Source organism: Scyliorhinus torazame, chromosome 22 (genome assembly GCF_047496885.1).
Source record: "Scyliorhinus torazame isolate Kashiwa2021f chromosome 22, sScyTor2.1, whole genome shotgun sequence".
Taxonomy (NCBI): domain Eukaryota; kingdom Metazoa; phylum Chordata; class Chondrichthyes; order Carcharhiniformes; family Scyliorhinidae; genus Scyliorhinus; species Scyliorhinus torazame.
Window position 1 is genome coordinate 40,711,295 of NC_092728.1, and position 26,432 is coordinate 40,737,726.

A 26,432-nucleotide genomic window follows, 5' to 3' on the forward strand; every position below is an offset into this window, starting at 1 on the left:
TCCTCGCTACCTTGTAACTATCCATCGCCCCAACTGAAACTTCACACCTCATCTTCACATAGGCCTCCTTCTTCCTCTTAACAAGAGATTCCACTTCCTTGGTAAACCACGGTTCCCTCACTCGACGCCTTCCTCCCTGCCTGACCGGTACATACTTATCAAGAACACGCAGTAGCTGATCCTTGAACAAGCCCCACTTATCCAGTGTGCCCAACACTTGCAGCCTACTTCTCCACCTTATCCCCCCCAAATCACGTCTAATGGCATCATAATTCCCTTCCCCCAGCTATAACTCTTGCCCTGCGGTGTATACTTATCCCTTTCCATCATTAACGTAAACGTCAGGGACAGACTCCGTGCCAGAGGCCCGTACCCCATGGCTTACCCCTGGTAAGTCCCCCCCCCCCACAAGTATCCAAAGCAGTATACTTGTTTCTCAGGGGAACGACCGCAGGGGATCCCTGCACTGACTGCTTTTTCCCAGTCCCTCTTACAGTTACCCACCTATCTCCAATCTTTGGTGTAACTAATTCCCTGAAGCTGCTATCTATGACCCCTTCTGCCTCCCGAATGATCCAAAGTTCTTCCAACTCCAGCTCCAGTTCCCTAACTCGGTCTTGGAGGAGCTGGAGATGGCAGCACTTCCTGCAGGTAAAATCAGCAGGGACACTAACTGCATCCCTCACCTCAAACATCCTGCAGGAGGAACATTGCACTCCCTTCCCTGCCATTCCTCTAACTTTCTACCAAGATCTGGCTAACAACTAAATTACATTTTTTATTAAAAAAAAAATATATAATATAATAAAATATGGTACTTACCTCAGACCAATGGGTTTTATTATTAGGTTAGAGGAGGAGGGCGGGTGGGAGACACTACACGTGTAGTGTCTCGGGTTTCCTCTCCACCAGAATTTATTGGTGAGGGTCTTCCCAGACGTCCGCGGGTCGACTTCCTGTTCCCGCCTAAAACACTAATTTTTAAAAGTTCAATGTTAAAGTTTTACACATTTCCTGGAAAGGATAATGTGGTAATGGATGCTTTGTCACAGGTTTAAGGGCTGACTAGCTACCAATGTAGAGACTGGGCAGGGAACTTGTCTCAGGGAATGGATTGGATTGGATTTATGTCTTGCATACCTCATAATGAAACGCCCGTGCCTTGAGGTTTCACTCTTTTAGGGGGAGAAATATAACGGTCCTTCCTGTTTATTCCCTTATTTATCCTTTGTTTTATATTGCCGTTGTGTTTTTGATCTATGAATGATTATTGGACATGTCACTTTAAGGCAAGAAGCCTGTGTCTTTAATTCAAGCAGGAAGAATCTGGAAGGCTATGCTGGTTAAAACAGAATTTGCCGGCATCAGTGACAGAGAGATGGTCGGGACTCGGTTTGATTGATTGGCTGGTGGCCAATGGATTGGCTCAAAAGTCTGTGCTCTGCCCAGTAACAGGTGGTGATTGTATATTATCCAGTAGAAAGCTTTTCAGAGTCCCGAGATTCCAGTTTGGTTTCAGTTTTGATTCCAACAAAATTTCTCCAGAAAGATCCAGCTAACTCTCTCCAGAAAGCCACTGTGAGGGCTGACTCTCCAGAAAGTCTCTGGGGTGCTGTTCTCCTGGGACTACAGAGGCCTGAAGACAAACCACAAACTGAAAGCCACGTTTGCTGTGAGTAATATAACTCTCTCCAGAAAGCTGTGAGACGTTGTGAGCACTACATTCTTGAAACCACAAAACCTGACTGAATCAATCTACAGGAAAGTCATCAAGGGCTACATGAAGAAAAAGAACAAAGAAATGTACGGCGCAGGAACAGGCCCTTCAGCCCTTCAAATCTGTGCCGACCATGCTGCCTGTCTAACCTAAAACCTTCAAAGCTTTGACATAGGGTCATCTGGACTCGAAATGTTAGCTCTTTTCTTTCCTTACATATGCCGCCAGACCTGCTGAGATTTTCCAGCATTTTCTCTTTTGGTTTCAGCTACTATACATTTGGTTTACTCATTCATCCATTAATATAGTCTGTAAGTAGTTGAGGTCCCAATAATCCCTGTTGGCACTTCACTTGACAACCCCAAAATGACTCATTTATCCCTATTCACTGCAACCTGTTAACAAGGATGGAGGGCCTGTTAGCTAATATGTTACACCCTACACCAGGAGCTTTTATTTTGTGTTGCAAGTTTTGTTTAGGTGCCTTATCAAATGATGTTTGAAAATCCAGGTACACAACATCTACAGGTTCCTTGTTACTTCCTCAAAGAACTCTAATAAATTTGTTAAAGTTAGGGACAGGAAAGAGAGGCAAATATGAACTCCAATATTTTCTCACTGTCTGTCCGTGAGCAGGGGCTGTTCTCATTTTCGAAATAGGCTGACGTGTTTCCCCTGACCCTCTTTTAAAGTGACTCTCTTTAGCGTTAGATCAGAATGGTAGTTTATTCATACATTCAAATGTTCACAACACACACTCACATGCTAAGAAGACAGGAAACAGGAACTTTTACGATTGTAAAAGAAAATAATCCACTGCCAAGGATATCAGTTCACGTGATTGCCAGAGTCAAGAAAAGGTCTTTTCTTGGAGGAATTACAGTTCAAGCAGGTTCATTCAGCTGAAACAGGAGTTACCAAATTCCTTTAAAGTTTTTTTTATTTGTTCTTGTGATTTGGGAGTCACCAGTTGGCCCAGCACCGATTGCCTGTCCCTAATTGCCCTTGAGGGGACAGTTAAGAGTGAACCACATTGCTGTGGGTCTGGAGTCACATGTAGGCCAGACCAGGTAAGGACGGACGATTTAATTAAAAAAACGTTATTGTCACAAGTAGGCTCACATTAACACTGCAATGAAGTTACTGTGGAAAGCCCCTCGTTGCCACATTCCGGCACCTGTTCGGGTACACTGAAGGATAATTCAGAATGTCCAAAATACCTAACCTGCACATCTTTGGAGTGTGGGAGGAAACCGGAGCACTCGGAGGCAACCCACGCAGACACGGGGAGAAAGTGCAGACTCCACACAGACAGTGACCCAAGCCGGGAATCGAATCTGGGACCCTGGTGCTATGAAGCAACAGTGTTAACTGTGCTCTAAAGGAGATTAGTGAAGCGGATGTGTTTTTACAACAATCAACATTGGTTTCATGGTCATCATTAGACTTTTAATTTCTGATTTATTGAATTCAAATGTCATCATCTGCCATGATGGGATTTGAACCTGGGTCCCCAGAGCTTTACTCTGGGTCTCTGGATTGTCCAGTGACAAAACCACTATACCACTGGTGACAGAACGAGAAGAGGTTGGGCTGCTCGGCGATGGCAGGAATCTTCAAGAGAAACAGGTATTGGGGAGGCTTTGACTTGAGGCAAGGCTGCTGGTCAGCCTGGAGTCCTGTTGTGGTATTTGCAGGCTAGAGGCTGCTGGTCAGCCTGGAGTCCTGTTGTGGTATTTGCAGGCTAGAGGCTGCTGGTCAGCCTGGAGTCCTGTTGTGGTATTTGCAGGCTAGAGGGTAAATAGCGGGCTGAATTTAGAGTTCAGAAATGTAATATTAAAACTTTGCAAAGATCTGAAGCTTATGTTGTGTGATGTTGCCCATTAATCTGACAGTCGCAGGCAACAAGCAGTTTATAAGCCTCTGGTCAAAATCCATTGTTCACCTTGAGATAGAACAGAAGATAAGAACTAGAAGTTGGCAATTGAGCCCCTTGAGCCCGCTCTATCATTCAACACGATCATGGCTGACCTAATTTCGGCCTCATCTCCATCTACCTCCCACTCATCCCGCTCCTAATTAAAAAACAATTATCTTCTCCAAGTGTGTTTAGTGTTCCGGCATCCACTGCACCCTCAGGTAGAGAGCTCCATAGATTCACAACCCTTTGAATAAATTAATTCCATTTAATTTCTGTTTTAATCCTGCCTCCCCTTATGTCTAAAACTATGGCCTCACTTTCTCTATAATGTCCAACAAGGGGAACATCCACTCTACGTCTACCCTGTCAATCCTCACCTTATATACCTCAATTAGATATTATTATTATCCCAGACCAGATACACATTGAACATGTTATAGGAACACAAAACCCTGCTGTGATCTACGGTACGCTGAGGAGAGTCTGGGAAGTCGACAACCATGTTGGAGGCTGAATCGCCGCTGGTCACCCGTTTCTGAACTGCTAACTACTTGCGTTTACTTGATATTTAAAACCCGGATTGCAAGGGTTTTCTGTCAGAGTCATTACTGCAATCGTTTGTTGTAAAGACTGTGTACATATTTCTTGGAGGCAATAATGCAAATGCAAGTATTTAATCTTGTGTTTAAAAGTCAAATTGTTACTAATGCCAAAACCAGGCAGTGGGATTGTATTGGGGCTAGTTTAGACAGGTATGTGTGGGTGTTATGTGTCTTGCCTACCTCGTAATGTTCGGACACCGTTGTAAATCTTTGTCTGTTCTGTGCCTCCTGTTAATCCTGGTCCTGCTGCATGCCTTCAATCTATAGTCTTCTTGCTTGCTGCTGCAATACTGAGATTTCCGTTTAAACTTCAGATTTTGGGCACACTGAAACACCCCTGATCTAATGGACCAGGCCAAGACATCTCTTTGGGATCTGTAGCAGAACATGTGGTGTCGATTTAATAGACTTGGCAAGCAGCCAATCGGTGAATGTAGAATTCTCAGCCATCTCCTATTGTCTGGGATTGGGGGAGCTTTTCAGAAACTTCTGGGATAGGAGATGCCAGAACCATTTGAAAATAAAATGAAATGAACTGAAAATCGCTTATTTACACAAGTAGGCTGTGTACAATGTTCACAATGAAGTTACTGTGAAAAGCCCCTAGTCGCCACATTCCGGCGCCTGTTCAGGGAGGCTGTTACGGGAATTTAACCGTGCTGCTAGCCTGCCTTGGTTTGCTTTCAAAGCCAGTGATTTTAGCCCTGTGCTAAATTCAGTCAGGTTGCAGCTGGAAGGCATCCTCTCTCTGCTGCTCTCTCTCTCGATCAGGCAATTTCTAAAACTCCAAGTCAGTTCTGTGAAGGCTCTCCTTGTGACAAGTCACAGGCAGCACTCGGGTCTGTAGAGGACTTCTGGAGGAAGGAAACGAACAGTCACTCAGCAGGTTTGTAACCCTTTTAATCATCTGTTTGGGAGGCTGGGAAGAACTCAAATTATAATACAGCCAGAGTCTGTACTGAAATCAAAAGGTGTGCAAACTTTCTGATTTAAAGCCCAGTAATATCTCAGGGAGGCAGAGGCTACATCTGTTGCTAGAGGGGTGGAGGTGCATTGACATGAATCCCATGTAAAACCCCACCTGGTGGTAGAGGGTCACAATTGCACCGGCCTGGAACTCTTGTATAAAAGTCTTGGGTTAAAGTCCAACAGGGTTGTTTCGAATCACTAGTTTTCCGAGCGCAGCGCCTTTATCATGTGAGTGAAGAGGTGGGCTCCAGAACCATCTTATTAAGGAGATTAGGGGTTATGGGGAGAAGGTAGGAGAATGGGGATGAAAAAATAGTCATGATTGAATGGCGGAGCAGGTTCAATGGGCCGAGTGGCCTAAATTCTGCTCCTATGTCTTATGGTCTTATATATATATAGACAAAGTCAAAGTTGCAAGATGATACTTTGAATGCGAGTCTTTGCAGGTAATTAAATCTTTGCAGGTCCAGACTGAGCACTGGAGAGAGGGTTAATCACAGGTTAACGAGGTGTGAATTGTCTCAAGCCAGGACAGTTGGTAGGATTTTGCAAGCCGAGGCCAGAGGGTGGGGGTGAATGTAATGAGACATGAATCCAAGGTCCCGGTTGAGGCCATACCCATGCGTTCGTCCGGGACCTTGGATTCATGTCTCAGTGATTCGAAACAAACCTGTTGGACTTTAACCTGGTGTTGTAAGACTTCATACTGTGCTCACCCCAGTCCAACGCCGGCATCTCCACATCTTGTATGAAACACCATCTAGTGGTCAAAGGACGGAACTGCGCCAATGGCAGGAGGCAATTCTATTTCTTGAAAAATCTATTCCCCAGAGGCCACAATCGCAGCAGGAAAGAGTAATCTCAAACCTTTTCCCTTAATCGGCATTTTAAAAAAATCCTCTCCAACCCAAACTATGTGCCTGTCTTTTGTGTGTCTGAGTGGAGGGTGGGACGGGGTTTGGGATTAGGTAGACTGGTAGACCATTGTCCTGCTATTCCGTTACATATTCATCTTTTCCCTTATTATTAATAAACAGTTTGCTTTTACATATTTGCTTTTACAATTTTACTTATAAATCTGGTGTCTGTAACTCATTGGAACAGTCAGGGTTTAAAGATCTCAGGAAAACGCAAATTATTGGTTAATTCACTTATGTTGGGATTCTGGGGTCTGTGGGGCTGATACTGACTGTGCACTCTCCCAGGGTGTCACTACCCCAATGGGGATCTGCCGACATTGGAACTTGATCTCCCCCCCCCCCCACCCATAGGGATCTGCTGACATTGGAAATAAATCTTCCTCCCCCCCCCATTCCCCCCCCCCCCGCATAGGGATCTGCCGACATTGGAACTTGATCTCCCCCTCCCCCCATGGGGATCTGCTGACATTGGAAATAAATCATCCTCCCCCCCCCCCACCATGGGAATCTGCTGACGTTGGAAATTGATCTCCGCCCCCCCACCAAGGGGATCTGCTGACATTGGAACTTGATCTCCGCCCCCCCCCCATGGGGATCTGCTGACGTTGGAAATTGATCTCCGCCCCCCCCCATGGGGATCTGCTGACATTGGAAATTGATCTCCCCCTCCCCCCATGGGGATCTGCTGACGTTGGAAATTGATCTCCCCCCACCAAGGGGACCGATTGAGATTGAAAATGATCTTCCTATCCCCTTATGGATATGGCAATATTGGAAACAGATCCCCCCCCCCCCCCCCGCTATGAGGTTCTTCTGACATTGTAAATAGATCACCCCACGAGGTGCAAATGGATGTCCCTCCCTCAGCGTGCAACTGCCAATATTGTGAATGGATCTTCCTATCCCATGGAGATCTACTGACATTGGACATTGATCTTCCTACCCCTATGAGGATCTGCTGACATTGGAAACCAGACTGATTACATTTGAAATCGCTACCCCCCCCCCCCCCCCCCTCCCAATGGGGAACTACTGACATTGGGATATGATTTGCATCTCCCTATGGGATCTATATACAGTGGCAATGGTTCCTCCATGGTGATGCATTGACATTGGAAATTGATCTTTCTACCCCTATAGGGATCTGCTGGCATTGTAAATAGATCTGGTTCCCTTTATTGGGATCTGCTACCATTGGACATTGAGCTCCCTCCCCCTACTGGGGTCTGATGACGTTGGAAATACATTTTCCTCCCCAGTGGTGATCAGCTGAGATTGGAAATTGATCTTCCTCCCCCTATGGGGATTTGCGGACATTAGAAATTTATCTTCCCCCTCCCTAGATGAAATACTGACATTGGGAAATAATCTTCATCTCCATGGGGATGTACCGATATTGGAAATTGATCTCCCCCATGTAGTGATGTGCATCAATGTAAATACATGTAGGCTAGCTAGACACTAGAGGGAGCACCAGAGACATCACACACACACTCAACCAATAGATCAGTTAGATAGGACACGACAAATGGACATTCACGATACACACAGAGGTGACGCGACCACAGGAGGGCATTACACCAACCCATATATAAAGGACACCACACACATGATCTGCCTCTTTCCAGTGGAGACAGTCAGTGAGTAGAGACACAGGGTTGATTCAATATCACTCCCACCACGTGGAGTGCAGCAACTGGTTAGTCAGTCTGGGTAGCTATAGTAGGATTAGCAGTAGTGTCGAACCCGAGTAATAGAAGTATAAATAGTTTAATAAACGTGTTGAAGTTATCTCCACGTCTGAACCTTCGTTTGTCAAGTGCACAAGGAAGCCGCTTATGTTACACCTAGAACATAACAAATCACCCCCATGGTAACTAATGACATTGGAAATTGACCTTCCCTTCGCCACCATGGGTTCGACTGACATTGCAAATGGATCCCCCATGGGGATCTGGATTTTTGAAATGGATCTTGCTCCCCCTATGGGAATCTGCTGACACTGTAAATTCATCTCCTGTGTGGATCTGCTGATATTGGATATGGATCTCCCGACATGTGGATCTACTGGCATTAGAAATAGATCATGTCCCGTGGGAATAGACTGACATTTGGAATGGATCTTCCTCTCCATGTCGGGAGCTACTGACATTGAAAGTGGATCTCCCCATGGGGACCTGCTGGAATTGGATCTGGATCTTCCTCTCCCTGTCGGGAGCTACTGACATTGAAAGTGGATCTCCCCATGGGGACCTGCTGGAATTGGATCTGGATCTTCCTCTCCATGTCGGGAGCTACTGACATTGAAAGTGGATCTTCCCATGGGGACCTGCTAGAATTGGATCTGGATCTTCCTCTCCCTGTCGGGAGCTACTGACATTGAAAGTGGATCTCCCCATGGGGACCTGCTGGAATTGGATCTGGATCTTCCTCTCCATGTCGGGAGCTAGACATTGAAAGTGGATCTTCCCATGGGGACCTGCTGGAATTGGATCTGGATCTTTCTCCTCTGATGCTGTCACCGATCCTGCCCTCCCCTTCCCAGCTATGGCGTTGCGGGGCTCCCCGTCTCTGATTGGCTGGGCGCTCTCTGTCTCTGATTGGCTGCGGCGCTCTCTATCCCTGACTGCCTTGATGTGGAGATGCCGGCGTTGGACTGGGGTGAGCACAGTAAGAAGTCTTAGAACACCAGGTTAAAGTCCAACAGGTTTGTTTCAAACACTAGCTTTCGGAGCACTGCTCCTTCACCTGAGGAAGGAGCAGTCCTCCGAAAGCTAGTGTTTGAAACAAACCTGTTGGACTTTAACCTGATTGCCTGGGCGCTCTCTGTCTCTGATTGGCTGCCGCGCTCTCTGTCTCTGATTGGCTGCGGCGCTCTGTATCCCTGATTGGCTGCCGCGCTCTCTGTCTCTAATTGGCTGCTGCGCTCTCCGTCTCTGATTGGCTGCTGGACTTTATCGGTGTTTGAATAAAGTTGGATTGAGGGGCGGGGCCGCATCTGCGCAGTGAGCGGAGGGAAGATGGCGGAAAGTGACTGGGACACGGTGACGGTGCTGAGGAAGAAAGGGCCGAGCGCGTCGCAGGCCAAGAGCAAGCAGGTACCGGGACCGGTGGACTGGGGCCAGGGGCCAGGGGGACAGAGTACCATTGGGCAGGATGCCCATCTCCAACCCAGAGTCTCGGAGTCAGCCGCTCTGATGCCGCTCCTGCTCCATGTGTTTATGAGCCTCGGGTCCCATTCCCATTGGGCCGCTATCTGTGCCCCTGTGTATTGACTGTCTGGTGTCGGGGGAACCGCCTGTTTTCTATTTCTGGGGCCTGGTTACAGCAGCCTCTTTATCACCTGTCCCGGGTTCAGTTTCTGTTGCTGAGATTTGTTGCTGTGAGGACAGTAATGAACCTCCCCATTGCTGATATCAAACACGCCCAGGACAGCTGCAGCACGGGGCTCAGCTGCCAAGGCTGGAACCTCTGGAGATCTCCCCTAAACTTCACCAACTCTTTCCTCCTTTTAACGTCCATCTTAAAAATTCACATTTTGAAGCTTTTGGACAACTATCATGATTCTACGCAGTCCCTATCAAACACTCCCAGGACAGACACAGCACATGGGGTGGATACAGAGTAAAGATCACCTAATGCTGTTGGAACAATTGTGACAGATGTCTGGTTACAACACCAGTCTTCAGTGCCCTCCCTGTCAGCGATAGTTTTGTTTGGTGACCCCATGCCCAATAGGAGCTGAATGGAGATGTTCACGGGCTGTGTTCCATTAAACTGTGACGATGGGTAAATTGAGCATTCACTGGCTGTATCTCACACTCTCATTTGTACCGTAGCCACTGTTGGGGACAATAGAACACTTCCTGAAACTTGGTGAATTCTTTATCTATTGCATCAGCCTGTGCATTCATAGTTCTACACCTCAGTCATGTACTGCACTATAATGATAGGCCTGTAGCAACAATAGTCTACTCCAGTATTCTACAGTGACTGACTTGTTCCCACCGGTACTGTATCCCAGTGTTACACAGTGACAGACCCATCCACACCAGTACTGTATCCCAGTGTTATACAGTGACAGACCTGACCCCTTAAAAACTGTACCCCAGTGCTATATAGTGACAGAACTGTCCTCACCGTACTGTAGCCCAGTATTATACAGTGACAGACCCATCCCCACCAATACTGTATGCCAGTGTTAGACAGTGACAGACCTGTCTCTACCAGTAATGTACCCCAGTGTTGTGCACTGAGAGACCTTGGTGGGTGTGGATTGGTTGGATAGCTGTTCCAGTAGGAATTTGGGAATATTCAAGGATATGGGGAGTGAGATGAGTGAGAATGTACATTTTCAGAGATGCAGTAAGTGATCTGTTACTGTGTTCATATAATTTACAGTGCAGAAGGAGGCCATTCGGCCCATTGAGTCTGCACTGGCTGTTGGAAAGAGCACCCTACCCAAGCCCACACCACCTTATCCCCATAACCTAGTAACCCCACTCAACCAACACTAAGGGCAATTTTTGGACACTAATGGCAATTTAGCATGGCCAATCCACCTAACCTGCACATCTTTGGACTGTGGGAGGAAACCGGAGCACCCAGAGGAAACCCACGCACACACGGGGAGAACGTGCAGACTCTGCACAGACAGTGACCCAGCCTGGAATCGAACCTGGGACTCTGGAGCTGTGAAGCAATTGCGCTAACCACTATGCTACCGTGCTGCCCGTTGTAAGACTCAAGGTGGCGGACAGGCGTGGAGAGCAGTTAATAACTCGTATGGTGTTCTGGGCTTTATTAATAGGGGCAGAGAGCACAAGGTGATGCTGAACTTATACAAGACACTAGTGTACACCTCAGCTGGAATATTGTGTACAATTTTGGGCTCCACAGTCTAGGAAGGATGTGAACACATTGGAGAGAGTACAGAAGAGGTTTAGAGTCATAGAAGTTACAGTGCAGAAGGAGAATATTTGGCCCATCTAGTCTACACTGACTCTTGGAAACAGCACCCTATTTAAGCCTGCGTCTCAACCCTCTCCCTGTAGCCCAGTTAACCCTACCTAACCTTTTTTTTTGTGCACTAAGGGGCAATTTTAGTATGGCCAATCCACATAACCTGCACATCTTTGGATTGTGGGAGGTAACCGGAGCACCTGGAGGAAGCCCACGCAGACATGGGGAGAAAGTGCAGACTCCACACAGACAGTCACCCGAGGCTGGAATTGAACCCGGGCCCCTGGAGCTGTGAGGCAGCTGCGCTCACCACTGTGTCACCGTGCTGCCCCGAAGAATGGCTTCAGAGATGAGAAACTTCAGTTATGAAGATAGATTGGAGTGTTGGGACTGTTCTCCTTGGAGAGAAGAAGGTTGAGAGGAGATTTGATTTAGATGTTGAAAATCATGAGGGGTTGTGAACAGAGTAGATAGGGAGAAACTTCCCGCTCGCAAAAAGATTGAGACTGAGAGGGCACAAATTTATAGTGATTTGCAAAAGAAGCAAATGTGATGTGAGAAAATTACTTTACGCACAGCGAGTGGTTGGAGACTGGAATGCACAGCCTGCAAGTCTGAATGAGTCAAGTTCAGTCGAGGCTTTCAAGAGGGCATCAGATGAAACAATGTGCAGGGTTTTCGGGGAAAATGCCAGGGGAATGGCACTAAGTTATGATGCTCGTTTGGAGAGCTTGTGCAGACACGATGGGCTGAATGGCCACCTCCTGCGTCATAACAATCCTGTGATTCAATAAATAGATTTAAACAATTGTTGGTGAAAGGAGTGAGTTTTTCATGTCACAGGGTTTCTTTTACCAGGAATGAATTCACAGCTTGACTTTGCATTCTCTGTCCTTTCCTAGGCAATCACATCGGCCCAACGCAGAGGAGATGATGTGGAGACTACAAAGAAATGTAAGCATCTTTTTCTGAAGTGCAGTTCACAATCCTGTAAAGAAACTGGCTGCATTGTTGAGGTGTTGGCTGTTTCTTCTTTCTGTCCCATCTTTCTCTCTGAGGCATGAGCTGTTGCATCAAGATTGTATTTCTTCATCTGGGATCCTAGACTCTGAGGGTTATAGAGTTTTTACAGCAGAGAAAGAGGCCCTTCGGTCCATCGTGTCGGTGCCGCCCATCAAACACCTATAATCGAATCCCATTTTCAAGCACTTGTGTGCGATGGCATTTCCAGTGCTCATCTAAATGCTTCTTAAATGTATGAGGGTTCCTGCTTCTACCACACTCTGGGTGAAAACCTTTTCCTCAAATCCCTTCTAAATCTTAAATCATGCTCCCTGGTTATTATTTTTTTGGGTACTAAGGGGCAATTTAGCATGGACGATCCACCTAACCACATCTTTGGACTGTGGGAGGAAACCGGAGCACCCGGAGGAAACCTAGGCAGACATGGGGAGAAAGTGCAAACTCCACACAGTCACCCAAGGCTGGAATTGAACCTGGGACCTTGGAGTTGTGAGGCAGCAGTGCTAACCACTGTGCTACCGTGCCGCTCTACTGAGGGGAAAAGTTCAATTTTAACTACTTTGTCTATGTCCCTCATAATTTTGTGCACCTTGATCCCCCCCTCCGCTTTCTCTGCTCTAATGAAAACAACCCCAGCCTAAGCAGTCTCTCTTGATAGCTGAAACGCTCCATCCCAGGCAACATCCTGGTGAATCTCCTCTGCACCCTCTCCAGTGCAATCACATCCTTCCTATAGTATGGCGACCAGAACTGCACACAGTACACCAGCTGGGTCCTAATGGGTATTTATACAGCTCCATCAGGGGGGTGGGAACCAGAATGTGAGCTTAGAAGGTGTAATAACTGAAGGAGAAATAAAGAACCAAAATAAGAGAACAACATCACACTCCGGCAGAGCAAAGCATATGCCAAGTGTGAGAAGGGAGCACAGGGCTAAATCGCTGGCTTTGAAAGCAGACCAAGGCAGGCCAGCAGCACGGTTCAATTTCCATAACAGCCTCCCTGAACAGGTGCCGGAATGTGGCGACTAGGGGCTTTTCACAGTAACTTCATTGAAGCCTACTTGTGACAATAAGTGATTTTCATTTTCATTTCAATGCAGGACTGAGGGTGTTGTACTTTAATGCGCGCAGTATACGGAACAAGGTAAATGAGCTTGTTGCGCACATTGAAATTGGCCGGTACGATGTAGTGTGCATCACCGAGATGTGGCTGTAAGAAGATCAGGGCTGGGATCTAAATATCCAAGGATACGTGGCCTATCGAAAGGACAGACAGATGGGAAAAGGGGGCGGGGCTGCATTGTTAGTAAGTAATTAAGTTAAATCGAAAGCAAGGAACAATATAGGATCAGAAGACGTAGAATCTCTGTGGGTAGATTTGAGGAATCGCAAAGGTAAAAAGACCCTGATGGGAGTTATGTACAGGCCCCCTAGCAGTAGTCAGGATGTGGAGTAGAAAATAAATCAGGAGATAGAAAAGGCATGTAAAAAAGGCAATACCACAATAATCATGAGGGACTTCAATATGCAGGTGGACTGGGAAAATCAGGTTGATTGTGGATGCCTGGAAAAGGAATTTTTTGTTGAATGTCTAAGAGATGCTTTTTTGGAGCAGCTTGTGACAGAGCCTATTAGGGAACAGGCAATTCTGGATTTGGTGATATGTAATGAGACAGATTTGATTAGGGAACTTCAGGTGAAGGAACCCTTGGGGAGCAGTGACCACAATATGATAGAATTTACCCTGCAGTTTGAGAGGGAGAAGCTGCAATCAGATGTAACGGTATTACAATTGAATAAGGGTAACTACAAAGACATGAGGGAGGAGCTGGCCAGAGTTGATTGGAAAAGGAGCCTAGCAGGGAAGACTGGAACAGCAAGGGCAGGAGCTTTTGGGGGTTATTCGGGAAGCACAACAGAAATTCATCCCAAGGAGGAGGAAACATGCTAAGGGGAGGACAAGGCATCCATGGCTGATGAGGGAAGTCAAGGACAGCATAAAAGAAAAAGCATACAAAGTGGCGAGGATTAGTGGGAAGCCAGAGGATTGGGAAGCCTGTAAAAGCGAGCAGAGGACAACAAAAAAAGCAATAAGGGGGGGGGGGGGGGAGAGAAGATGACAGTGAGTTCTCCCAGTGAGACAGAGAAGACAGCTAGGAGTGAGACAGCAAAGAGTGAGTTTGGGAATTTGAATCGAGGTGGGAATTGAATTGAATTAAATTGAATCAGTAAGGCAGCTCCTTTTAAATTTCAGGAGTTTAAATTAATTTAAATTAAGTTAGTATTGTGCCGTGTAGGTTAACAAGGGCTGCCCCACCCACTCTCATAACTGGTTGGCAGTTAAGTGTCAGTCACTTTAATCTACTTTGATCTAAAAGCAGGTGGGGGAGGGGAGTCAATTCAGGATAGTTTAAAAAGAGCCACTTGTAAACTCACTCCCAGTGAGTTCTCCCAGTGAGACAGAGAAGACACAGCCAGAGTGAGACAGCAAAGAGTGAGTTTGTGAATTTGAATCGAGGTGGGAATTCAAAGCTGGGTGGGGAGGAAGTGCTTTTTATCCCTGGTAAGTAGAGTTTCTGTTTTTCTGTTTCTTTTCATTGGTATATTTATTTATTTTTTCTTCATTGTTTATTTATTATTTCAATTTTTTGGGGGGGAAATTGAAATTGTTGAAGTTAACCAAAGGTTTAAGACATGGCAGGAGATCTCAGACCCGTGTCATGCTCCTCGTGTGCGATGTGGGAGCTTAGGGACACGTCCACTGTCCCTGGCTCCTTCACGTGCATGAAGTGTGTCCAGTTGCAGCTCCTGTTAGACCGCTTGACGGCTCTGGAGCTGCGGATGGACTCACTTTGGAGCATCCGCGATGCTGAGGACGTCGTGGATAGCACGTTTAGCGAGTTGGTCACACCGCAGGTGAAAGGTACTGAGGGAGATAGTAAATGGGTGACCAAAAGACAGAGCAAGAGTAGGAAGGCAGTGCAGGTGTCCTCTGCGGTCATCTCTCTGCAAAACAGATATACCGCTTTGGATACTGTTGAGGGAGATGGCTCACCAGGGGAAGGCAGCAGCAGCCAGGTTCATGGCACCGTGGCTGGCTCTGCTGCGCAGCTGGGCAGGAAGAAGAATGGCAGGGCTATAGTGATAGGGGACTCAATTGTAAGGGGAATAGACAGGCGGTTCTGCGGACGCAATCGAGACTCCAGGATGGTATGTTGCCTCCCTGGTGCAAGGGTCAAGGATGTCTCTGAGCGGCTGCAGGACATTCTGGGGGGGGAGGGTGAACAGCCAGCTGTCGTGGTGCACATAGGCACCAACGATATAGGTAAAAAACGGGACGAGGTCCTACAAGCTGAATTTAGAGAGCTAGGAGTTAAACTTAAAAAGTAGGACCTCAAAGGTAGTAATCTCAGGATTGCTACCAGTGCCACGAGCTAGTCAGAGTAGGAATGTCAGGATAGAGAGGATGAATACGTGGCTCGAGAGATGGTGCAAGAGGGAGGGATTCAAATTCCTGGGACATTGGAACCGATTCTGGGGGCGGTGGGACCAGTACAAACCGGACAGTCTGCACCTGGGCAGGACTGGAACCGATGTCCTAGGTGGGGTGTTTGCTAGAGCTGTTGGGGAGAGTTTAAACTAATGTGGCAGGGGGATGGGAACCGATGCAGGAAGTTGGAAGGTAGTAAAACAGGGACAGAAATAAAAGGCAGTAAGGGGGAAAGTGTAAGGCAGAGAAGCCATAGTCAAAAATCAAAAAGGGCGACAGTACAAGGTACAGTGACTGAGGGGAGCTCAGTGAATAGGACCAGGAATACTAAAAGAAATAAAACGGGAAGTGAAAACATTAATGGTAAGCGACGCAGGTTGTTACAGGAAGATATGGGTTCGACGACAAGGAAAATTGGGAGAAAAGTTAAGAGGAAATATAACTTAGGAGAGGTTACTGATCGAGGTGTTAAGATTAAGAACAGAGGTAAAAAAGCCAACATAAGTGTACTTTACCTGAATGCTCGTAGTATTCGGAATAAGGTAAATGAGTTGATGGCGCAAATCATCGTGAATGACTATGATTTAGTGGCCATTACTGAAACATGGTTAAAGGATGGTCACGACTGGGAGTTAAATATCCGAGGGTATCAAACTTTTCGGAAGGACAGAGTGGATGGTAAGGGAGGTGGTGTAGCTCTGTTATTTAAGGATGACATCCGGGCAACAGTAAGGGATGACATCGGTGCTATGGAGGATAAGGTTAAATCCATTTGGGTAGAAATCAGGAATAGTAAGGCGAAAAAGTCACTGATAGGAGTAATCTATAGGCCACCAAATAGTAACATTATGGTGGGGCAGGCAATAAACAAAGAAATAACAGATGCATGTAGAAATGGTACAGCAGTTATCATGGGGATTTTAATCTACATGTTGATTGGTTTAACCAGGTCGGTCAAGGCAGCCTTGAGGAGGAGTTTATAGAATGTATCCGCGATAGTTTCCTCGAACAGTATGTAATGGAACCTACGAGGGAACAAGCGGTCCTAGATCTGGTCCTGTGTAATGAGACAGGATTGATTCAGGATCTCATAGTTAGGGATCCTCTCGGAAGGAGCGATCACAATATGGTGGAATTTAAAATACAGATGGAGGGTGAGAAGGTAAAATCAAGCACTAGTGTTTTGTGCTTAAACAAAGGAGATTACAATGGGATGAGAGAAGAACTAGCTAAGGTAGACTGGGAGCAAAGACTTTATGGTGAAACAGTTGAGGAACAGTGGAGAACCTTCCAAGTGATTTTTTCACAGTGCCCAGCAAAGGTTTATACCAACAAAAAGGAAGGACGGTAAAAAGAGGGAAAATCGACCGTGGATATCTAAGGAAATAAGATATCAAATTGAAGGAAAAAACAAACAAAGTAGCAAAGATCAGCGGGAGACTAGAGGACTGGGAAATCTTTAGGGGGCAACAGAAAGCTACTAAAAAAGCTATGAAGAAGAGTAAGATAGATTATGAGAGTAAACTTGTTCAGAATATAAAAACAGATAGTAAAAGTTTCTACAAATACATAAAACAAAAAAGAGTGGCTAAGGTAAATATTGGTCCTTTAGAGGATGAGAAGGGAGATTTAATAATGGGAGATGAGGAAATGGCTGAGGAACTGAACGGGTTTTTTGGGTCGGCCTTCACAGTGGAAGACACAAATAACATGCCAGTGACTGATGGAAATGAGGCTATGACAGGTGAGGACCTTGAGAGGATTGATATCACCAAGGAGGTAGTGATGGGCAAGCTAATGGGGCTAAAGGTAGACAAGTCTCCTGGCCCTGATGGAATGCATCCCAGAGTGCTAAAAGAGATGGCTAGGGAAATTGCAAATGCACTAGTGATAATTTACCAAAATTCACTAGACTCTGAGGTGGTCCCGGCGGATTGGAAATTAGCAAACGTGACACCACTGTTTAAAAAAGGAGGTAGGCAGAAAGTGGGTAATTATAGGCCAGTGAGCTTAACTTCGGTAGTAGGGAAGATGCTGGAATCTATCATCAAGGAAGAAATAGCGAGGCATCTGGATGGAAATTGTCCCATTGGACAGACGCAGCATGGGTTCATAAAGGGCAGGTCGTGCCTAACTAATTTAGTGGAATTTTTTGAGGACATTAACAGAGCAGTAGATAACGGGGAGCCAATGGATGTGGTATATCTGGATTTCCAGAAAGCCTTTGACAAGGTGCCACACAAAAGGTTGTTGCATAAGATAAAGATGCATGGCATTAAGGGGAACGTAGTAGCATGGATAGAGGATTGGTTAATTAATAGAAAGCAAAGAGTGGGGATTAATGGGTGTTTCTCTGGTTGGCAATCAGTAGCTAGTGGTGTCCCTCAGGGATCAGTGTTGGGCCCACAACTGTTCACAATTTACATAGATGATTTGGAGTTGGGGACCAAGGGCAATGTGTCCAAGTTTGCAGACGACACTAAGATAAGTGGTAAAGCAAAAAGTGCAGAGGATACTGGAAGTCTGCAGAGGGATTTGGATAGGCTAAGTGAATGGGCTAGGGTCTGGCAGATGGAATACAATGTTGACAAATGTGAGGTTATCCATTTTGGTAGGGATAACAGCAAAAGGGATTATTATTTAAATGATAAAATATTAAAACACTCTGCTATGCAGCGAGACCTGGGTGTGCTAGTGCATGAGTCGCAGAAAGTTGGTTTTCAGGTGCAACAGGTGATTAAGAAGGCAAATGGAATTTTGTCCTTCATTGCTAGAGGGATGGAGTTTAAGACTAGGGAGGTTATGCTGCAATTGTATAAGGTGTTAGTGAGGCCACACCTGGAGTATTGTGTTCAGTTTTGGTCTCCTTCCTTGAGAAAGGACGTACTGGCCCTGGAGGGTGTGCAGAGGTGATTCACTAGGTTAATCCCAGAGCTGAAGGGGTTGGATTACGAGGAGAGGTTGAGTAGACTGGGACTGTACTCGTTGGAATTTAGAAGGATGAGGGGGGATCTTATAGAAACATATAAGATTATGAAGGGAATAGATAGGATAGATGCGGGCAGGTTGTTTCCACTGGTGGGTGAAAGCAGAACTAGGGGGCATAGCCTCAAAATAAGGAGAAGTAGATTTAGGACTGAGTTTGGGAGGAACTTCTTCACCCAAAGGGTTGTGAATCTATGGAATTCCTTGCCCAGTGAAGCAGTAGAGGCTCCTTCATTAAATGTTTTTAAGATAAAGATAGTTTTTTGAAGAATAAAGGGATTAAGGGTTATGGTGTTCGGGCTGGAAAGTGGAGCTGAGTCCACAAAAGATCAGCCATGATCTCATTGAATGGTGGAGCAGGCTCGAGGGGCCAGATGGCCTCCTCCTGCTCCTAGTTCTTATGTTCTTATGAGTGCAAGCTAGCTAGCAATATAAAAGAGTTTTTTTTCAATAAATGAAAGGTAAGAGAAAAGCAAAAATAGACATTGGACCATGGAAAAATGGGGCTGGAGAAGTAATAATAGGAAACAAAGAAATGGCATAGGAACTGAATAGTTACTTTGCATCAGTCTTCACAGTGGAAGATACCAGTGGGATGCCAGAACTCCAGGAGAATCAGGGGACAGAGGTGAGTGCAAAGGCCATCACTAAGGAGAAGATTCTGAGGAAACTGAAAAGGTCTGAAGGTGGATAAATCACCTGGACCGATGGACTACAGCCCAGTGTTCTAAAAGAGATAGCTGAGGAGATCGTGGAGGCATTGGTGGTGATCTTTCAGGAATCCCTGGAGGCAGGAAGGGTTCTAAAGGACTGGAAAGTGGTTAATGTAACACCGCTGTTTAAGAAGAGAGGGAGGCAGAAGACTGGAAATGATAGGCCAGTTAGCTTGACTTTGATCATTGGTAGGATTTTAGAGTCTATTATTAAAGATGAGATTGCGGAGTACTTGGAAGTGTATGGTAAAATAGGACTGGGTCAGCACGGCTTTGTCAAAGGGAGGTCATGTCTGAAAATCTGTTGGAGTTCTTTGAGGAGGTAACAAGGAAGTTAGACAAAGGAGAACCAGTGGACATGGTTTATTTAGATTTCCAGAAGGCCTTTGACAAGGTGCCGCATCGGAGACTGTTAAATAGGTTAAGAGCCCATGGTGTTAAGAGTAAGATCCTGGCATGGATAGAGGATTGGCTGACTGGCAGAAGGCAGAGAGTGGGGATAAAGGGGTCTTTTTCAGGATGGCAGGTGGTGACTAGTGGTATGCCTCAGGGATCTGTGCTGGGGCCACAACCTTTCACAATTATACATTAATGATCTGGAAGAAGGAACTGAAGGCACTGTTGCTAAGTTTGCAGATGATACAAATATCTGTAGAGGAACAGGTAATATTGAGGAAGCAGGAGAGCTACAGAAGGACTTGGACAAGCTAGGAGAGTGGGCAAAGAAGTGGCAGATGGAATACAATGTGGAAAAGCGTGAGGTTCTGCACTTTGGAAGGAGAAATGGAGGCATTGACTATTTTCTAAATGGGGAAATGCTTAGGAAATCAGAAGCACAGAGGGACTTGGGAGTCCTTGTTCAAGATACTCTTAAGGTTAACGTGTAGGTTCAGTCGGCAGTTAAGAAGGCAAATGCAGTGTTAATATTTGTGTCGAGAGGGCTAGAATACAATATCACAGATGTACTTCTGAGGCTGTATATGGCTCTGGTCAGACCCCATTTGGAGTATTGTGAGCAGTTTTGGGTCCGTATCTAAGGAAGGATGTGCTGGCCTTGGAAAGAGTGCAGAGGAGGTACACAAGAATGATCCCTGGAATCAAGAGTTTGTCGTATGAGGAACGGTTGAGGACTCTGGGTCTTTACTCGTTGGAGTTTAGAAGGATGAGGGGGGGATCTTATTGAAACTTACAGGATACTGCGAGGCCTGGATAGAGTGGATGTGGAGAGGATGTTTCAACTTGTAGAAAAACTAGAACCAGAGGAGACAATCTCAGACTAAAGGGATGATCCTTTAAAACAGAGAGGAGGAGGAGGAATTTCTTCAGCCAGAGGGTGGTGAATCTGTGGAACTCTTTGCCGCAGAAGGCAGTGGAGGCCAAATCGCGGAGTGTCTTTAAGACAGAGATAGATAAGTTCTTGATTAATAAGGGGATCAAGCGTTATGGGGAGAAGGCAGGAGAATGGGGATGAGAAAAATATCAGCCATGATTGAATGGTGGAGCAGACTTGATGGGCCCAGTGGCCTCTCTGAACACAGGATTAGTCCCGAGGAACTGGAGGGTTGAAAATGTGATGCCGTTGTTTAAGAAAAGGGTAAAGGATAACCAGGAAACTACAGACCTGTCAGCTTGACATCAATCGTGAGAAATTGATGAAGGCCATAATATGGGATGAGATAAATATACACGGAGAAAAATAGGTTGATGCTAGAAAGTCAACATGGCTTTGTCATGGGCAGGTCATGTCTGACAAATTTAATTGAGTTCTTTGACACGGTGACAGGCAGCGGATGAAGGTGGTGCCGTGGAAGTTGTATATTTGGACTTTCGGAAAGCATTTGATACGGTGCCACATGGCAGGTTGGTTCCAAAGAACAAAGAAATGTACAGCACAGGAACAGGCCCTCCAAACCCGTGCCGACCATGCTGCCCGACTAAACTACAATCTTCTACACTTCCTGGGTCCGTATCCCTCTATTCCCATCCTATTCATGTATTTGTCAAGATGCCCCTTAAATGTCACTATCGTCCCTGCTTCCACCACCTCCTCCGGTAGCGAGTTCCAGGCACCCACTACCCTCTGCGTTAAAAAACTTGCCTCGTACATCTACTCTAAACCTTGCCCCTCTCACCTTAAACCTATGCCCCCTAGTAATTGACCCCTCTACCCTGGGGAAAAGCCTCTGACTATCCACTCTGTCTATCCCCCTCATAATTTTGTATACCTCTATCAGGTCTCCCCTCAACCTACCTCGTTCCAGTGAGAACAAACCGAGTTTATTCAACCGCTCCTCATAGCTAATGCCCTCCATACCAGGCAACATTCTGGTAAATCTCTTCTGCACCCTCTCTAAAGCCTCCACATCCTTCTGGTAGTGTGGCGACCAGAATTGAACACTATACTCCAAGTGTGGCCTAACTAAGGTTCTATACAGCTGCAACATGACTTGCCAATTCTTATACTCAATGCCCCGGCCAATGAAGGCAAGCATGCCGTATGCCTTCTTGACTACCTTCTCCACCTGTGTTGCCCCTTTCAATGACCTGTGGACCTGTACTCCTAGATCTCTTTGACTTTCAATACTCTTGAGGGTTCTACCATTCACTGTATATTCCCTACCTGCATTAGACCTTCCAAAATGCATTACCTCACATTTGTCCGGATTAAACTCCATCTGCCATCTCTCCGCCCAAGTCTCCAAACAATCTAAATCCTGCTGTATCCTCTGACAGTCCTCATCGCTATCCGCAATTCCACCAACCTTTGTGTCGTCTGCAAACTTACTAATCAGACCAGTTACATTTTCCTCCAAATCATTTATATACTACAAAGAGCAAAGGTCGCAGCACTGATCCCTGTGGAACACCACTGGTCACAGCCCTCCAATTAGAAAAGCATCCTTCCATTGCTGCTACTCTGCCTTCTATGACCTAGCCAGTTCTGTATCCACCTTGCCAGCTCTCCCCTGATCCCGTGTGACTTCACCTTTTGTACTAGTCTACCATGAGGGACCTTGTCAAAGGCCTTACTGAAGTCCATATAGACAGCATCCACTGCCCTACCCGCATCCATCATCTTAGTGACCTCCTCGAAAAACTCTTATCAAGTTAGTGAGACACGACCTCCCCTTCACAAAACCATGCTGCCCCTCACTAATACGTCCATTTGCTTCCAAATGGGAGTAGATCCTGTCTCGAAGAATTCTCCCCAGTAATTTCCCTACCACTGAAGTGAGGCTCACCGACCTGTAGTTCCCTGGATTATCCTTGCTACCCTTCTTAAACAGAGGAACAACATTGGCTATTCTCCAGTCCTCCGGGACACCCCCTGAAGACGGTGAGGATCCAAAGATTTCTGTCAAGGCCTCAGCAATTTCCTCTCCAGCCTCCTTCAGTATTCTGGGGTAGATCCCATCAGGCCCTGGGGACTTATCTACCTTAATATTTTTTAAGACACCCAACACCTTGTCTTTTTGGATCTCAATGTGACCCAGGCTATCTACAAACCCTTCTCCAGACTCAACATCTACCAATTTCTTCTCTTTGGTGAATACTGATGCAAAGTATTCATTTAGTACCTCGCCCATTTCCTCTGGCTCCACACATAGATTCCCTTGCCTATCCTTCAGTGGGCCAACCCTTTCCCTGGCTACCCTCTTGCTTTTTATGTACGTGTAAAAAGCCTTGGGATTTTCCTTAACCCTATTTGCCAATGACTTTTCGTGACCCCTTCTAGCCCTCCTGACTCCTTGCTTAAGTTCCTTCCTTTCCTTATATTCCACGCAGGCTTCGTCTGTTCCCAGTCTTTTAGCCCTGACAAATGCCTCCTTTTTCTTTTTGACGAGGCCTACAATATCTCTCGTTATCCAAGGTTCCCGAAAATTGCCGTATTTATCGTTCTTCCTCACAGGAACATGCCGGTCCTGAATTCCTTTCAACTGACACTTGAAAGCCTCCCACATGTCAGATGTTGATTTGCCCTCAAACATCCGCCCCCAATCTATGTTCTTCAGTTCCCGCCTAATATTGTTATAATTAGCCTTCCCCCAATTTAGCACATTCATCCTAGGACCACTCTTATCCTTGTCCACCAGTACTTTAAAACTTACTGAACTGTGGTCACTGTTACCGAAATGCTCCCCTACTGAAACATCTACCACCTGGCCGGGCTCATTCCCCAATACCAAGTCTAGTACCGCCCCTTCCCTAGTTGGACTGTCTACATATTGTTTTAAGAAGCCCTCCTGGATGCTCCTTACAAACTCCGCCCCGTCTAAGCCCCTGGCACTAAGTGAGTCCCTGTCAATATTGGGGAAGTTGAAGTCTCCCATCACCACAACCCTGTTGTTTTTACTCTTTTCCAAAATCTGTCTACCTATCTGCTCCTCTATCTCCCGCTGGCTGTTGGGAGGCCTGTAGTAAACCCCCAACATTGTGACTGCACCCTTCTTATTCCTGATCTCTACCCATATAGCCTCACTGCCCTCTGAGGTGTCCTCCCGCAGCACAGCTGTGATATTCTCCCGAACCAGTAGCACAACTCCGCCTCCCCTTTTACATCCCCCTCTATCCCGCCTGAAACATCTAAACGTTTAGCTGCCAATCCTGCCCTTCCCTCAATCAGGTCTCTGTAATGGCAACAACATCATAGTTCCAAGTTCTAATCCAAGCTCGAAGTTCATCTGCCTTACCCGTAATACTTCTTGCATTAAAACATATGCACTTCAGGCCACCAGACCCGCTGTGTTCAGAAACTTCTCGCTGTCTGCTCTGCCTCAGAGCCCCACTGTCCCTATCCCCTAGTTCTCCCTCAATGCTCTCACCTTCTGACCTATTGCTCCCATGCCCACCCCCCTGCCATTCTAGTTTAAACCCTCCCGTGTGACACTAGCAAACCTCGCGGCCAGGATATTTATGCCTCTCCGGTTTACATAGAACAATACAGCGCAGTACAGGCCCTTCGGCCCACGATGTTGCACCGAAACAAAAGCCATCTAACCTACACTATGCCATTATCATCCATATGTTTATCCAATAAACTTTTAAATGCCCTCAATGTTGGCGAGTTCACTACTGTAGCAGGTAGGGCATTCCACGGCCTCACTACTCTTTCTGTAAAGAACCTACCTCTGACCTCTGTCCTATATCTATTACCCCTCAGTTTAAAGCTATGTCCCCTCGTGCCAGCCATTTCCATCCGCGGGAGAAGGCTCTCACTGCCCACCCTATCCAACCCCCTGATCATTTTGTATGCCTCTATTAAGTCTCCTCTTAACCTTCTTCTCTCCAACGAAAACAACCTCAAGTCCATCAGCCTTTCCTCATAAGATTTTCCCTCCGTACCAGGCAACATCCTGGTAAATCTCCTCTGCACCCGCTCCAAAGCCTCCACGTCCTTCCTATAATGCGGTGACCAGAACTGTACGCAATACTCCAAATGCGGCCGTACCAGAGTTCTGTACAGCTGCAACATGACCTCCTGACTCCGGAACTCAATCCCTCTACCAATAAAGGCCAACACTCCATAGGCCTTCTTCACAACCTTATCAACCTGGGTGGCAACTTTCAGGGATCTATGTACATGGACACCTAGATCCCTCTGCTCATCCACACTTTCAAGAACTTTTCCATTAGCCAAATATTCCGCATTCCTGTTATTCCTTCCAAAGTGAATCACCTCACACTTCTCTACATTAAACTCCATTTGCCACCTCTCAGCCCAGCTCTGCAGCATATCTATATCCCTCTGTAACCTGCTACATCCTTCCACACTATCGACAACACCACCGACTTTAGTATCGTCTGCAAATTTACTCACCCACCCTTCCGCGCCTTCCTCTAGGTCATTGATAAAAATGACAAACCGCAACGGCCCCAGAACAGATCCTTGTGGTACTCCACTTGTGGCTGTACTCCATTCTGAATATTTCCCATCAACCACCACCCTCTGTCTTCTTTCAGCTAGCCAATTTCTGATCCACATCTCTAAATCACCCTCAATCCCCAGCCTCCGTATTTTCTGCAATAGCCTACCGTGGGGAACCTTATCAAACGCTTTGCTGAAATCCATATACACCACATCAACTGCTCTACCCTCATCTACCTGTTCAGTCACCTTCTCAAAGAACTCAATAAAGTTTGTGAGGCATGACCTACCCTTCACAAAGCCATGCTGACTATCCCTGATCATATTATTCCTATCTAGATGATTATAAATCTTGTCTCTTATAATCCCCTCCAAGACTTTACCCACTACAGACGTAAGGCTCACCGGTCTATAGTTGCCGGGGTTGTCTCTGCTCCCCTTTTTGAACAAAGGGACCACATTTGCTGTCCTCCAGTCCTCTGGCACTATTCCTGTAGCCAATGATGACATAAAAATCAAAGCCAAAGGTCCAGCAATCTCTTCCCTGGCCTCCCAGAGAATCCTAGGATAAATCCCATCAGGTCCCGGGGACTTATCTATTTTCAGCCTGTCCAGAATTGCCAACACCTCTTCCCTACGTACCTCAATGCCATCTATTCTATTAGCCTGGGGCTCAGCATTCTCCTCCACAACATTATCTTTTTCCTGAGTGAATACTGATGAAAAATATTCATTTAGTATCTCGCCTATCTCTTCCCATTTCCCATCCCTGTCCTTGACTGGTCCTACTCTTTCCCTAGTCATTCACTTATTCCTGACATACCTATAGAAAGTTTTTGGGTTTTCCTTGATCCTTCCTGCCAAATACTTCTCATGTCCCCTCCTTGCTCGTCTTAGCTCTCTCTTTAGATCCTTCCTCGCTACCTTGTAACTATCCATCGCCCCAATTGAAACTTCACACCTCATCTTCACATAGGCCTCCTTCTTCCTCTTAACAAGAGATTCCACTTCCTTGGTAAACCACGATTCCCTCGCTCGACGCCTTCCTCCCTGCCGGACCGGTACATACTTATCAATAACACGCAGTAGCTGATCCTTGAACAAGCCCCACTTATCCAGTGTGCCCAACACTTGCAGCCTACTTCTCCACCTTATCCCCCCCAAGTCACGTCTAATGGCATCATAATTGCCCTTCCCCCAGCTATAACTCTTGCCCTGCGGTGTATACTTATCCCTTTCCATCATTAACGTAAACGTCACCG

General features: G+C 46.3%; 1 protein-coding gene across 2 annotated transcripts in view; it reads left to right on the forward strand.

The window, feature by feature from the left end:
* The first annotated feature begins 9,101 nt into the window (after positions 1-9,101).
* edf1 (endothelial differentiation-related factor 1) overlaps positions 9,102-26,432 on the forward strand; it is a 47,216-nt gene continuing 29,885 nt past the window's right edge. For both annotated transcript variants that reach the window (XM_072488093.1, XM_072488094.1), the window contains exons 1-2: positions 9,102-9,227; positions 11,994-12,045. In XM_072488093.1, coding sequence (XP_072344194.1) covers positions 9,150-9,227; positions 11,994-12,045 — 130 coding nt within the window. In that variant the 5' untranslated portion in view covers positions 9,102-9,149. The remainder of the gene's footprint in view (positions 9,228-11,993; positions 12,046-26,432) is intronic.